This window comes from Cydia splendana, chromosome Z, assembly GCF_910591565.1.
Source record: "Cydia splendana chromosome Z, ilCydSple1.2, whole genome shotgun sequence".
Classification (NCBI taxonomy): Eukaryota; Metazoa; Arthropoda; class Insecta; order Lepidoptera; family Tortricidae; genus Cydia; species Cydia splendana.
The window spans coordinates 12,537,963-12,554,751 of record NC_085987.1 but is presented as its reverse complement, the minus strand read 5'-3'; the positions used below and the strand labels follow the sequence as shown (position 1 = coordinate 12,554,751).

Below are 16,789 nucleotides of genomic sequence, written 5' to 3'. Positions count from 1 at the left end.
GTCTTAGAATTTTATGACAACACTGCACGGATCTACATGACAGTGACAACTCTGGCAACATAAAAATCCTGGAGGGAGGAGATCAGCAGGCAGCCATTTTTTCCCCAATTGTAGAAATCAAACGACAGGCCACATTGTTTGCGGCAAGCTAGCGTTCAGTACAAGCCATCAAGCTGGTTTATTTTTACATTAATTAATTTAGTAAATATTCGCGAAATATACATTCTCAAGATTTTGGCACCTGAAGAGGGCTTCCACGATGGCTGAGAAAACGGACGTCAAGGTTTGTGCATAGCATACGTTATAACAAAAAATATACCTAACTTCCATCACTTGATCGATTTATGTCACGTTATTGTCAAATAAATCATAATATTCGACTAGAGATCTATAAACATTTCCCCTATTAAATAGTTATATTTGCGTTTTAGAGTAAGTAATAGAATTGCTATTCTGAACTATCCCTATCCTCCATTTCGCTGCTAGCGAGGTGTGACACCTTGCATAAACCTACCCCCTTGTTTAAAAAATACAATTAACGGCTGTTAATTTAAATATATTTTAATAGTATAACTGTGAGACGCCAGCCTGGTTATTGCATTCTTTGTTGTATATCTGAGATCAGGTGATCTTGTAAAGGTAATTAAATTTAACACAACTAGGTAACTACCTAATATTTGAAATTCATTTATGATTCGTCATATACATTCATCTTGGGATTAGCTAATATCATTAAAACTAATACATATATTGTTGTTTGATCAGCCTGCAGTGTTTCTAAAATATATAAATTTTCATTTCCTTTGTTCTTCTAACAAAATACTAAACATAGCAGGGTATTTTTTTTAAGTGAACGGGATTCTATTGTAACATTTTTTCATCAGGCACAATGTTTATTACAATTTTAATCTACCCTCACCAATATTATGAAATATTTACTTAAACATGACTACTTTTTAATAGGTACTTCATTTGTATGAATGGAGCATATAACATGAAGTTAGGTACTTATTAGTAAAACAATCAAACTGGTGTAATGCAAGTAACCTCTTTAATATTCTATTCATTCTTTGAAAGTACCCTACACCATAAAGTTATTTATAATTTACAGGTACAATCAGCATCAAATAGATAGTGTCGGCAATATTTGCCAAATCTATTTGATGCTGACTGTACAATGGAGCTCATAAACTATTATACTTGGAAACCACTATTCATAATCTCACTAACCTAGATTTACACTTGTATGTTTAACTTATAGAAGTTGGCTTGCACTATTTGTTGGATTGACACAAATATTGTTCTTACATTCTTACATATATTTGCATAAGTAAAAGTAACAGATGTTAAGAGCAGAATATCATTATTATATAATTATAAAAGTTAATGTCTAGTTAATTGGTTTTTAGAGTTCCGCTGTCAACTAGGAGGAACCCTTTTATAGTCTTGCCATGTTTGGTTATTTCTAACAATTACAATTTTCATAGGAACAAAATTTATTAATCATATTTAAAATAGAGTTGAGAAACTCTTTTGAATAACAGTTATTTGTCAACCTGCTAATCAACAAAATTATCAGATATTTGTCAATAGTTGGAAATGTTATTTCAATAATGCCAAATGTGACTACACAAAGAAATAAATCTTTATTAAGCAAATTCATTTTATTATTTCCTGCATATTACTGCAGATGAGCTTCTATAGGGAACATGCATGAACTCTAGGGGGCAGCATAGAAGCCTCATGATTAACACATTCGACACCGCGTACCCGACTCTCGGGCACTCCGGCATACCCGCTAGTCGGGCAAGAGCTATAAACCTACACGCGACGCCGAAGTGCCCGACAGGCGGGCAAGCATTGCATCTTCACTACCTCAGGGCTGCCACTGCCACTAACAGAAAAAATTGTAAGTCTTCTGATTATTATGTGGTCGAAAAGTTGGTACAGTTGATTATTATATTTTATTACTTCACTTTGTATTTTTATTTACTTTACCTAATGCGATTACAAAATAAAAATTCTTATTAGTTGGTTACGTGAAATTGCATACACGGGTATGTATCAATAGGAGTTAGAATTAGGAGAAGAACAAAACGGGGAGCCTAAACAGATGAGACAGCAGATTTAATTTTATCCACGTACTTATACGAAAGTTACTTGGCAAAGCCCTGAGCGTCCGCCGCTTGCCCGACTAGCGGGTTCGCGGCGTGCGGCATTGAGTTGCACGTCGTTGCCCGACTAGCGAGTACTGTCGGTTTCTGGGGTATTGTTTGAAATTTTGCCTGGTTGCGAAAGTGTTAATGGCGTAAAGTGTAAATAAATGTCAAGTTTAAGCTTCCAATGTAGCCCACAAGATGGCAGAATCTACAATGCATAAGAAAATGTACATGAACTGTAGAGGGCAGTACTTGCTTTGGCGTGAAGTGTCAATGTACAGTTTCCTATGCAGGCCACAAGATGGCAGACCCTCCAACACGCATGGTCCCTATGCTTCTTCATTTCATCTATTTCTGTCAGACTACATATAGCATTTGACTTGATGTTTTTCGACATTCGCAATACTATCTTTTATACATAATATGTATTTGTTTATCTCTTCAACTATTTTTATTAATACTATTGTTTACAGGCGGAGGCCTTGCCCGACCTCGATGACCTACTGCAGTGTCCAGTATGCTATGAAATCCCTTCAGGCCAGATATTCCAGTGCAATGAAGGCCACCACGTGTGCGGCCGCTGCAAAGCGCGCCTCAGCCAGTGTCCCGTCTGTAGGGCTCTTTTCTTTGGAACTAGGAATTATGCAATGGAAGAACTCATTGCTAATGTTAGAAAATTAAGAGCTTTTGTAAGTATCCATTACAGTTTGACAAATATAACAAAATTGTAACATACATTTATCATACAAATTATTAATCTTACTTCTACACCCTTACCAACACCATATTTGCTAATGTCTATTTAAGCTTTCTCTCAATGCATCTCACTCGCACCAATAAGTCAGTACGAGTGAAATTTCTGGGTACTGGCACGAGTGAAATGGACTGACATAAGTTTATGCAGTCACCACAGTAATCTCACTGTAAAGGGTACTAAAGTTCACTTTTACATAGACCCAGCACTATTTGGATACCTATGTCAGGCAATGTGTTAAATATATTATTGGAATGAAAATAAACTTAATAACTACTATAAACCTAGTGTCCCAAAAGCATATATTCAATAACATATAAAGAACACAGTCACTTGCTTTTGATGTAATTATCTAGGCCAGGGGTCTCCAAACCCTGGCCCGCGACACGTTCCAATCTCGCCCGCGAGGTTCAGCATTCATTAAGAGTGGAACTGTTCCTAACAGAAGCAATCAGACACCCTCCCCCTGCGCAAAAACCGACGGTGCCCCGCGCGAAAGTTTCTGAGGCGCAATATGGCCCTCAGGTAAAAAGTTTGGAGCCCCTGATCTAGGCAATAGGGGCTGTCCATAAATTACGTCATCGATTTTTGACGATTTTTGACCCCCCCCCCCCCCATAATCATCCAAAAAGCATGCTTCAAATGACCCCATTTCCTCCTACTTCATGCTACCGTCATCCGATGTCCAGACCCCCCCCCCCCTAATTTGAAATGACGTAATTTATGAATAGCCCCATAGGGTTCAATCAAAAATACCTATCAAGCGAGTGGCTTGACAATACCCATTATGCTTGGAAGAATGTGTGAGACATGTTATTAATACTTACAGAAATTAGGTGGAAAAGTAACAACAGGATCGAGTGGCTCTGGCAGTAACACGCCTGCAGAAGACGCAGCCTCGGGCGATCAAGATAATAACACTGCTGAAGATGAGGATAATGCCTCTGACCCAAATGTAAGCTATAAAACATATTAACAAATTACTAAGCCGTTATTCGTAGCTGTATTGTTATAATAGCGTTTTCATATTAATAACTTTTTTCTTTAAATTAGTATTTGTAATATCTGACATTAAAAAAACATTACATTATAATATTATCTAATTAATGTTTTTTTCGGAGCCCTTTGTATAGAAAGAAACTCGTACAAATTGCGGCGTCCCCTGTTCTGCATAGTATGCTTTAGTTTACATTAAATGATCAAACGCCGGTCCGCTGTGCGAGCGGAACATCGTTATGTACGGGTATAGCGCTGTCTCGCTTACACCGGTGCGGAGTTGACCACATCAGTGTGATACCGCACAATGCGGATGAAGTACATATTCACAACGTAGACACAGTTCGTGCTGCCTTGTTGGTCAGCATTTTTTATTTCAGCAGCCACTACTTCGTTTTTGCCAATCTGCGTAATAGCTAACAGGGATGACGACACTTGTTGAGTTTAATAACAAAAACTAGTTAAATATATAGATTGTAGATGAGCAATTATTCATAATTAATTGGACACAATAAAATGGAAATGATAAAATAATGAAGTCTTCTTCATAAATTCAAAATTATTAACCTCCAAAAATGAAAAAAAAATGATTTCATTCGATTCCTTCCATTTTATTACAAAGTAAATTGTATAGCAACTATTTCCATAAACGCAATATTTAACCGACAACCCGCCATTTTCTTGTTTCCCATACTTCAAGACGGCTTCAACTTGGTCGGGACGTCACGATAACTTGAATTACAAGTGGTAGGCCGTCGGCTCCCGACGATAACGTCTTTTAAATTATTAAATTTGAAATTAGATTAATTAAAATAAAATCACAGTGTAAAAAGTAACAGTGTAAAAAGGACCGACGCCTTTGTGTTTTGCGTAAATGCCTACACTGCACAAGAACACAGTAATAATATGTGACAATTAATAAGACACGCTAGCCCTGTAAGTAGTACCGAGCTACTAACAATGGCGATGTAAGCAGATCGGGTGCGCGCGACCCCCTCCCCCAGTTTAAATATTACACTGTTATTTACTCGTATTAAAAAACCATTTTTATTAAGACATAGTTGACTTGCACACATGCATACAGGTTGAATACGTGGAACTATGTATTGTATTTAAGACCTTTATTGTAACCGTGTTCTTGCAAATAAATAATTTATGATTTATAAATGGCGCTTTAAATTGATGCGATCCGTTCGGCGCAATGAGTAATATGGCATTCCTGTTGCTGCTGATAGAGAGAGCTGATTTAGACGGCGCGCGAACTCGTATGCGATTTTAGTTACATTGAAGACTATTGGTTACATCCAATTCAGCCGACCAATCAAATACTGTACGCATAAATGTACTTAATGAAACTCGCATGCGAGTTCCCGCGCCGTCTGAATGAGCCTTTAAGATATTACCTAAAGCGCTAACGTTATATGTAGGAACTGGTGGGCGTATCTTTTAACTTTGAAGGCAGAATCATCTTTTATACGCTAAACTGTTTGGTACTTTGTTTCACAGACTTTTTATATAACAATTGTTTTCAGCTTCCAGCTCTTAGGGCGCCTCAAGCTTGCAAGGGACTATTCCGTTGTTTATGCTGTAAGAATGGGAATTCAATTCGGTTGCCGGCTGCGCGTTTGCTGAACCATCTTCGTTATTTCCACTCTCCTGAATTAATTGAGGTAAGTGTCTTGCAAATAAAAGTGCGACCATCTTAGGCTCGCTAGCAACGAAAAGTCACATGTCGAGCGAAGTCCGGCAACGTCGCACCAGTTTACCCGACGTCGCTGGAGACACCTGTCGTAGAACATTTTATACATACCACCACATACATAAGTGTTAACGGTCAACTCATGTTTACGATGCATTGCGAATGTGTCACTGTAAAAAGCCCTCCTTCTCAATTATTAGTTAGCGTTGTTTACGTCTTAAAGCGAATGTAATCTTCACCTCCAGCAATTTTAACCTGTGTGAGTGACTTATCATCAAACTCTGTAGGGAAGATAGTTTAGTTCTTACAGACGGACAGGGAGTAACTATTATTATTATTGATGTATCTTAACTTAATTAATTAACACATTCATTGCCACCCAGCCAAACAAGACGTACGCGCCAGGCTACAGCAATTTTGTCATATAAAGCAGTAGTAACACGATCCGATAGTCGGGTTTTCGGCACTGAATGTGTTAAAATTAGGAAACGCCTGCTACCCTGTTCTTTTCGCAAGATCAAACAGTATGCTAATAAGTAAGCGAAGTTTAATGCGCATGCGAAATGTTATATACCCTTATGGCGCCGTGAGTTCAGGTCTCAGTCGTCTCAGCTCACTAAGCACTGAGCGCACGGACGTGCGTGCCTGAGATCGCGGATATCATTGTTATTGATTTTTTATTTTTAGTTACATTTAACCAAAAATTAATGATGAGTTCAATCAAAAATAACATAATGCATTTTTAATGGGGTGTTACCTATGTATTGATATTTTTTTTATATCGAGCGAAGGTTGTTTAATCAGGTTTCAAGTCGATGAAGTTACTGAGAAAGGCCTCAAGATTGCTTTTCTTATTTCTTGGCAACCGTATTATAAATGACCTAAAAAGCGCTATGATTTTTCTAAAACTCCACCTACCCATTGTGGAAAAGACTTTAAACTATCACAAAATTGCATGTTTGGTTAATTTAAATGCCATAGAACCAGGATTTATAAAGTGATCCATACCGTAACCATGACAATAAGTGACAAGAAAAACTTGATTCCCCTTGCATGCACATCAGCGAATTTTTTAGAATTGATTTGTTTGGTGAACGAATCGTTTACATTTGAAAGAATTTTCGATTTGTTGTATACACAAATCGAAAATTCTTCTAAATGTAAACGATTCGTCCTACTTGGCCGCTGGAATGGTCGTTCAATGAGTTCTATTTGTTACTGAATGTATTGCTTGTTTGACTATTTAGATATATTTTTTCGAAATTAAATACATGCTCTATAACTTTCTAATATGACTAACTATAAAAAGTATTGATATACTTAACTATATCAATATATGTAACTCGACTATCTAAACCCTCAATTATATCCAAACGCTGACTTAGTTCATCCGAACGCTGCAGCCGTACGTCAATTGTAAATTATATAAAAAAAAAAACATTCGACCTTATTCAGGCGTTTCATATTATGTACGTATCATTTTAATGCTCCGTACTGTTTTAATGTAACATGATGTTGGTATTGTTTGATCTCGTCTTAAAAAACGCATATTACGATTATCCGAATTGATTACGATTATTTTCGGTCCCCATTAGTTCCGATAATCGAGGTTCTACTGTACCTATACTAAGTTTAGTAAATACAAATTCCAGTTACCTCTGCACGTCATAAATATTTTACCTCGAAAAAAAAAACACCGTACATTTCTATAAAAATTAGGGATGTACCGACTAGTCGCCGACTAGTCGGGAAAGCCGACTATCCGGCCACATTTGTAGTCGGCGATTAGTCGGCAAAAATGGCCGATTAGTCGGCACTTTATTAGTGAAAGAAAAACAGAAAAAAAAGAAATCAACAGTCAATATTTACCATATGTTTTATGTTTATTTTACTAAAATACCTATTCAGGGTGCATACGAAAACTTTTGTTCATATAATTGACCGCTTGATCGTTATCGTATGTTGGTGGGCTGGTGTTTTCCTCTACAGGTCGATCTCAACTGATTCTCGTGTAATTTCATGTGCAAGTTCGATAGTTCATTTTTTTATTATTATTCAGTTTTTGTTTTTTTTTTAATGGTGGAGCCATGAGGAACTATTAATGTTATTGCAAAATTTAGAGACTTTAGTCAGGGCACGTTGCTCGTAAAGACGCTGACCACAGGGGATAGGTCCCGAACTGGCGACTACGTATGGGAAATAGAGCCTTGGAAATACCTCCTACAAGCTGTACGGTCTGCTCAGGATTGCAAAATATGAGAACTAAAAACAGAAATTGAACGAGGATTCTTGTGACAGGTCTTTGAAACTGTAGAGAACACCTGTTAGCCAAGCTAAATTATGATGAATAGCGCAGCCAAAGGAGCAAAACTATTGTTTTTCACCTGAACTTATACGAAACTAATGATCTGGCCGACTAGCCGACTAGTCGGCCGACTAATCGGCCATTCGAGCGCCGATTAGTCGGCTAGTCGGCCAAATCAATAGTCGGTACATCACTAATAAAAATGTGTTGTTTGCAGGGTCAATCTGAAAATGGTGAATATGTGCAAGCATGGCAGTTCCCTACTGTTCCTGGTAGGATTGTCACGGCAGTGCGAGTGTCCGATATGGGCATTTTCTTTTTAATTATTGAAATTAGCAGTGAGTATTGTGTTATATTAATGTATATCATTTATCCCATACACAAGGACCTTTTAGTCAAGCTGGATGTTCCGTCTGGGTCATTGAGGCGCGTAAATATTATTGTAACCTTGAATAATGTCTCTCAAATTCCTTTTGCATTTCTTTCTGTAGTGATTCCCTCGAAAGTAGCTAAACAACTGATATCAGTATGACGACGACAGCAGCTACTTAAAGTGAATCACCCTGGGGAAAAGTTTACAATTCCGACATGAAATCATTTAACACTTTCGCAACCAGGCAAAATTTCAAACAATACCCCAGAAACCGACAGTACTCGCTAGTCGGGCAACGACGTGCAACTCAATGCCGCACGCCGCGAACCCGCTAGTCGGGCAAGCGGCGGACGCTCAGGGCTGTGCCAAGTAACTTTCGTATAAGTACGTGGATAAAATTAAATCTGCTGTCTCATCTGTTTAGGCTCCCCGTTTTGTTCTTCTCCTAATTCTAACTCCTATTGATACATACCCGTGTATGCAATTTCACGTAACCAACTAATAAGAATATTTATTTTGTAATCGCATTAGGTAAAGTAAATAAAAATACAAAGTGAAGTAATAAAATATAATAATCAACTGTACCAACTTTTCGACCACATAATAATCAGAAGACTTACAATTTTTTCTGTTAGTGGCAGTGGCAGCCCTGAGGTAGTGAAGATGCAATGCTTGCCCGCCTGTCGGGCACTTCGGCGTCGCGTGTAGGTTTATAGCTCTTGCCCGACTAGCGGGTATGCCGGCATCTGAGTAAAGTTTACGAGTGCCCGAGAGTCGGGTACGCGGTGTCGAATGTGTTAAGAAAGCCAGGAAATTGGAAGCAAACTAAAGTTAACTCCAAAGTCTACATGTAACTACTTCAGTTTTACATTTTGCTCGTCAGATATCTCGGGCTATATCACCTAGATATTTCACATTAAAATTATACTTATATAGCATGCATGGCATACAACTCAAAATAATAAAAAAAATTACATGTTTTTTCTGTTTTTTTTCTATCGAGTTAAATTTGTCCTTTTAAGGGTGCCCTTGCAAATATAGTGTAGTTTCAATATGTTCATATTCACACGGAACTTGATGACTTTTGCCCTTGTTAAAACGTGTTAATATTCAATATAAAACTACAATTTTGCATTAGCGCCTCCACAAAATGGCTTAGGCTGCAATTACACTGGGTCCTTCCGGTCACCGAAAAGTTTGAGTTTCCAGGCAATGACGAGTGCCTGCGGTGAACGGATATCCAGCTTGGCTAAAAGGTACTTGTAATGGTAGTTCGTAGGTTATGGTTATACTATTTGTTTAATAACAAACAAGCTCATTAAAATAATTGCAGTGTACACCGGTATCAAAGAAACCCCTAATTATATTAATGATAATGATATTGATAATATTTATAGTGGCTTAATTTGTAAAATAAAAAACTGTCGTAACAGAGAAAGGTCACGAAATCACCGTCTTTGTCGCTCATTACGGCTGTAATGATTGCATTACGGCTGAAATGAGAGTAATCGCACATTTGAGTGTTAGGTACTATATACTATACAGTACATAGGTATATAGACGTGTGGTCGTGTTTGGGAGAATTCGTCAGTTCGAGGGGTTCAACTGTCCAGAACTCCATCCAGATATTAGCGCTGTAAGTATGGTGTTACAAAATCAAATGATTTACCTACTCTTCTTCCTTTTCAGATGAATCTGTGCACGCATGGCTATCGATGGCTGCCGCCCCATGGGTTACAAATGAATTTAGCTATACTGTTACCATATCGGGCAATGATCGGGAAGCTATTTTCTCCGATTGTGTAAGTAGCGTTTATTCCTATTTAGTCCAGATGTAGTGCATAATTAGGAAAATAATTATTAATTATATTCCTTCGTATTTTCATGGAAACGTACGGACGTGTCTTGCTATTTCAGTCAGTCTCGGTACAAAAAGTACAATGAATTCAGTCAGAATCAGCATGACAAATACGAATGTTTCTGATAAAATACGATGGAAAACAATTATGCACTGCATCTGTACATAGAGTTTTACAGTTGGAAAACCTTATCAGTTCGCAGCAGAGAATTGATTTCAGCATTGAAAATATTTCAGTTAAAAAAAATATATTTTAATTAATAAACTTAACTATCCTTGTAATTTTATCGTTAATAGATGTTATATTTTCCATTAAAGAGGCTGTAATTAAAATTTTGATTTGTAAGTATAGGGAACTTACTGAATGATGAACATCTCCAAATGTATAATCATTGTTGTAGGTGTGGTCGGTCCGATCCTGCGAAGGTTTCCTTAAAAAACGAGGTCGTTGTCTGGTGGTAACCGGTTTGGACGCCCGCGCTCTAGTCGCACCCACAACGATCAGCGGCAAGCTGTCGGTAACGCGCGTGCGCCCCGACGACGCGCACCAGCACCTGCAACACCCGCGCGCCGTGCTGCGCGTGGCCAGCCGCGGCGGGCCGCGCGACCTCGCCCGCGACGCCGCGCAACTGCTCGACCCGTTTATCCAGCACCTGCAGAACGACGTCGCCCGCCTCTCGCGCGCGCTCGATCGGGAGATACGAGACCACACGCCGGCCGCGCCGCCCGTCGTGCCTCCGCCTGCCCCCGAACCGCACGATGGCCTCGGCCTGGTGGCGGCCCCGCCCACCCTATCTCGCAACGCCCGTAGACGCATGCGAAACAGACTTCGAGCCACATTGAACGAGGCTCAGGACGTAACTGAACGTGTTCCTGCTCAAAATAATTCTGCCGCTCAGAGACCCAACGGACACGTACCGAATAATATTATACACGCAACGACCGGGTATATACAAGTGGCTCCGGCGCCTGCTGCACAACGCACAAACGCACAGTCTAACACTAGCGCTAATTCCAATGCTCGGAACAACAACGCGCCTAACAATCCCATACGTGTCCAAACGGGTTTGGCTATTGTACAGCCGTCGCCTCCATCTGCCGCTCCCGCCGCGCGTCAAAATGCGCAGTTGAACGCGGCTTCGCAAAGAAATGTCCCTACCATTCCTGTGCAAATTCAAACTGGTTTGGCTATAGTACAGAATCAAGCCGCACGAGGCGGAAATTCACAGGCAGGCGGCGGTGTGCAGCGCGCTACCGCTGCGCCAGCGGCCCCGGCGGCGCCCGCGCCCGGCCCGGCCGCGTCCGCCAGCGGCCCGTCCAACGGCCAACAACCGCAAAACGCTAACCGCAACAAGAAGAAGCGCCGTCATCGTAGATAAATATTGATTTACCATTCAATGTTACATTTATTTAGTATTAAGTATTTCAAAGGATAAGATTGACTAGGTAATTGATAACGTGACTGCTAATTGAACCTCTGTTTAATCTCTGTACCTTTCTCTGGGATTACCCATTGCGGATGAAATACTTAAGTAATATCGAATATATTCAAATATACTGACACCACTACTTTACAAGTGCTGTGATAAATACGAATGGCAGATTATTGCCATTAAAATGAATATTATCAATTTAGGTTTTAGTAAATTGACAACGATGGTCCCTCAAGGTATTGTGAAGAACCTCAGGTTACTTGAGCCATCTCCCAGAGTGATAATAATTCATAATGACTGTTTCAGTACATTTTTAATTATGTTACATTGTGCATTGAACTGTAATAATTAATTTGACTAGTTATACAAGGGGTCATCCATTAATTACGTCACACGTTTAGGGGGAGGGAGGGGGTCAAGAAAATGTGACATGTTGTGACTAGGGGGAGGGGGGAGTCACAAACTTTGTGATGTCACTTTAACTTCATCAGTAATCGAAAATGTATTTAAATTATTTTATTCACTATACAGTTAAATAAAAAGTTTTTGAAACGATAATCGTTTTTATTCGTTTAATTTTATTTCTTAATCAGTTTTGGGTTATAAAATTACTAATAATTCTTTTATCAAAAATATTTCGATAAAATTTTAAATAAATATTTGCCGATTTCGTTGAGGAAATGTGATGTCACACCAGGGGGGAGGGGTTTGCCAAATGTGACCAAGTGTGACAAGGAGGGGGGGAGGGGTAAAAAAACCTAGAAATTCGTGTGACGTAATTAATGGATGACCCCCAATTATAATGTTTGTTTTTATTAATAATATAATCTGTTGTAGAATTGTAATTAATAATGTGATTGAAATTGACAATTTATTGCTATGTTTAACTATTATACTTGTCACGACATAGAGATGTAATAATAATGTATTATTAAATCATATGGGTGTTTTTATATTCTAATGACCAAATATTAGTTGGTTATAAGATGAATATATAAAGCCTAGTGGCGTTGTTCATAAACGCACCACAGCCTCAATTAGCTATTCATCAAGCTTAGAATAAATTTAAAAGTGGAAAAATTACTGTCTTGTCTTGTTATTGTAATTATTGTCTCAGATGGCAGAGCGCTGGAGTATCAATCCAGAGGCCGTGAGTTCAAGTCTCACCCAAGACAGTAATTTTTCCACTTTTAAATTTATTATAAGCTTAATAGCATCGTTCGCAGACGTTTCTGCTGCTTGTTAAAAATTAAAATTAGCTATTCATCGTTACTATCACGGAAGAAAGATTAATGAGCGCGACGCGCCTGTTTCTAAGGTCAATCAAAGCGGATTTGGCCCGGTAGCCACAAGATGCCCCCCCCCCCAAACAGGGTTGACAAAGTTGCGTTCGGCGCTCGAGGTCACAAACTTGGATTATTCATTGGGCCAACATCATAAACAAGTCTGCAAAAAATCAGAACTACCGGATTTGACGCAAACGCAAAATGTATAATTTTACTGTATTATATACCTTACATTCTTTATCTGAAAATTCCATTTTCAAGGTCATTTGTTTTTGAGATACCGCTATTCGGCTAGGAGGGCAGTATAGTTAGTTAGTCTTAATTCAGTTCAGTCATTTGAACTTATATGTTTAAATAAAAGAAAGGGATATAACATGAATTGACTAGTTCGACCAAGAAAAGTCTGCAACTATTTTGATAGCATACTCAGTGCAAGTGTTATTTATACGTCATAACTTCATAGAAGTTTGACGTTTCAAATGTCATAAAAATATCACTTGCACTGCGTGTGCTATCCAAATCGTTGCAGACTTGTCTTGGTCTGACTCTGCAACACGTACGTCTTGTACTGCAAAACGTAATTCAAGACCAAAAAAAGTAAGACAATGTTGCCACTTTTTACTAGCGCGTCTTGTATTTATGTAAAATAAGTAAATAAAAGTACTTTTTTAAATCGTAGGCGTAAAATTACTAATAAATAAACTATCTTAGCGTGATTATTTATCAAAAGGAATTTACTATTTTACAAACAAATTATTGCAGTGGCAACATTGTCTTACTTTTTTTGGTCTTGAATTACGTTATGCAGTATAGTAGTATTGTTACAACGTACTTATGTTAGAACATAGAAGGTAGGATCCTACTATAGAAGTGGTATACGCGTGCCTCCGTTAGGGACAAAACATACGCAATGCGACACTATGATTGGTCGAATTTGTTTGTTGCCCACCATAATCCATACTAAATTTACGGTAGGGAAAAAATAAATTTTAGACTGTGACAAGGACAAACAATAATAGCTCTTTCGCTGCTACTCCTACTGAAAGATACATAAGACTATCCTGTTCGGTCACTTCCCCCCACCTTTCATGCCAGATCCAGTTATACTCGTATACTATACTGGGTCAAGCAGATCTTGTCAGTAGAAAAAGGCGGCAAATTTGAAAAATGTAGGCGCGAAAGGATATCATCCCATAGAAAATTTGAATTTCGCGCCTTTTTCTACTGACAAGATTTGCTTGACCATCTATAGATACTAGATATGAGCGCCGATAGGCATTTAGCCGGCGGCGGCGCGCCGGTCAAAACCGGTCGGCGGCGGCGGCGAATCGGCGGCGTGGCCTTGAAACACCTTTGATTAATGAAAAACGAATTCAAACCAAAATTTTACCCGTTAACATGTTTTTGCTGTAAGGAAGTTATAAAATAAGTGCATTTTTCAATTTCAAGCAAAATTTATTCAATAAAGGTACGAAAAAAGTTTTATAAAGTATGAACAGTATCGCGCGGCATCAGAGGCGGTCTTAATCTTGGCGAGGCCCTGGCCGGAAGATCTTTGCGAGGCCCTTATCTTTTGTGCTTAGTAAAAAGTAGCGGATTGACTGTATCAGGGAAACGTCTGGTCGACAGTCCAAAGAGCCGAAGTGAGGAAAATCAAGCTCCGTCATTAACCAATTACGACCCAAAAAACAGATTTATGTCAAAAAGTGAGGTCCAGGGCCGAGCTCCACCTAACACCGAAGACCTGTTTCCGACGCCTTCCCATGCGAGGCCAGAAGCTGCAGGTAATGCCAAGTGTGAGCTTGGCTGACGGCCGAATGCCCGGAGCGCCGATTACGGCGCGTCTCTGTGCGAGGCCGAAGGCCAAGCTGCAAGAGAGCAGAGCTTGGAATTGAACTATAGGTCCAGTGTAAGCAAGTCCGAAGGCCGATAAAGACCGAGGCCATAGTGTTAAAGACCTGGAGCTTTCCTGCAGGTGCATTGGTGCGAGGTTAAAGGCCGTGCTGCAGTGAAGCTAAGATCGGAGAAGATCTAATGACCAAGCATTTATTTTAAAAGTGAGGCCGAAAGTTAGGCTCCAAACAGGGCCGAAAACTTGGAGGTTCAGATAGCGTTTTACTTCTATACGAGCGATGCGAGGCCAAAGATTGGGCTGCGAGAAAGCAAAGCTTGAAATTTGAACAATGGCCAAACTTATATGAGACCAGATTCCGTTTCCGAGGCCCTTCCGTGATTCCGTGCGAAGCCAATGGCCGGACCTTTGGGCGTGAAAACACTTAATATCTGAAATTAACCCCTTTTAAAGACATTCAATCCATGCTTGCAATGATTAAATTCGCGGTGAATGACGGATGAGCACGCAGAGAAGATGGCCGATGGGGTCGAAAAGTGCTCGAGTGGAGACCACGGACTAGCAAGCGCAGCGTAGGACGTCCACCCGCAAGATGGACAGACGACCGTATTAATGTCGCCGGAAGACGCTGGATGCGGGTCGCTTCCAACCGGTACGTATGGAGGTCCAAGGGGGAGGCCTATGTTCAGCAGTGGACGTCTTATAGCCGAGATGATGACGGATGAGCTAGCCAGCTGGCAAAATTAGTCATTTCGTTGCCCTAACAGTACTAGCGCGGTTACCAAACAGAAAAGTTTGAATTTACCATCAATATTTTTTAATTATATGAACCTATAATTATTTATTTATTTATTTAGTTATTTATTATACAATAAGTTACAACTTACAATACCTTTTGAATGTCTATAAGCTATTCAGACTGGCGCTGTTAAAGATCTAAACTAAATAAAATATATATTTCTGATTCTGAAAGTAGTACTATCTAACAAGGTCACGCCGATGCCACGCCGATAGCGCAGCGTCGGCGGCGGCGGCGCGAAAATTTTGTCGGCGGCGGCGGCGCGCCGGCGCGGCGCTCATATCTAGTACGCGCTAATGATTACGAAATAAAATTATTTAGATATCAAAAAGTACGTTGGGATTGGCCCCCTAGTGTTTACTTCACATATATATATATATATATATATGATCAAACTACAACAGCTACAATACTTATAATCAGTATTTATCTGACTACTTGAGCCTGTCTGCCAGGTTGGGGACTTTGGGTAGTTATCGCTCCCGATGTTGGGTCGCCAACGCCCCAATCGTAGCAAAATACCGAGCAGGATAAACCGCTGCCGAGAGTACTACAGAGGGCACCTACGGACAACTAAAGGATAATACGCGCCAAATATTTATGTTTATTTGTGTTTATTTTTAAGCGGTTTGTTTTACTAACTTATTTCAGTACCGAAGAACCGAGATTGTCATTACCGAAAAGAAAGAGATGAAATTCTCTGGGCTTCTCTGTCTAGGTTATTATGGCAAACTATACGTACTACTAGATGGCGCTCTAAACAGTTCAAACTTGTTCAAATCATGGAGTTATAAGAAGGAGTGAACTGTCACTTTTTTTGTCATACTAAATTGAACCTTATCACAGAGCCAGAAAGACGTTCGTACCAGTACAGAGAAAACGGTCCACTTGAGATAGCAAAGGTGGGCCGCGGTGTCTCACTCGCACATGTTGCCAATGTTAAAAATATACCATTGTGGTAGTATTTATATCAATATACTACTGAAATTAAATACCTTCTTATATTATTTAAGTGCTATATTCAGAGTGTTACGGTTCTGATATCTTTTAGGAAATTTGTAAATAATTATGATGTCAATATTATTAACTGATTTAACCAAGCATGTGCACAACAATAAAAAACACTAATTTTGATATGGTAGACATTGTAGCAGTAAGTTTGAATATTAATTGGTATCCCTAACCTGATGACATATTTACAAAACACGTGAATGCAAAATTTCTTAAAAATGGTGAAGAAATGTTGCGTTAAAGGTTGTGGGAGTGAAATAATTT

General features: G+C 39.3%; 1 protein-coding gene across 1 annotated transcript; it reads left to right on the top strand.

Moving 5' to 3' along the window:
- The first annotated feature begins 57 nt into the window (after positions 1–57).
- Positions 58–11,947, top strand: LOC134804612 (uncharacterized). Its single transcript, XM_063777715.1, has 7 exons — positions 58–283; positions 2,633–2,848; positions 3,743–3,868; positions 5,442–5,579; positions 8,131–8,251; positions 9,976–10,088; positions 10,546–11,947. Exons 1-7 carry the CDS (start codon positions 260–262, stop codon positions 11,521–11,523), a joined length of 1,716 nt encoding a protein of 571 aa, XP_063633785.1. The 5' UTR covers positions 58–259; the 3' UTR covers positions 11,524–11,947.
- Positions 11,948–16,789: the final 4,842 nt, after the last annotated feature.

What these genes read in the sequence shown, in the direction of transcription:
- LOC134804612 (XM_063777715.1), top strand. Translation starts at nt 260, where the DNA reads ATGGCTGAGAAAACGGACGTCAAG. An exon ending in TTAGAAAATTAAGAGCTTTT is followed by an intron (nt 2,849 to 3,742) that starts GTAAGTATCCAT and finishes TAATACTTACAG; the next exon opens with AAATTAGGTGGAAAAGTAAC. An exon ending in TTTAATTATTGAAATTAGCA is followed by an intron (nt 8,252 to 9,975) that starts GTGAGTATTGTG and finishes CTTCCTTTTCAG; the next exon opens with ATGAATCTGTGCACGCATGG.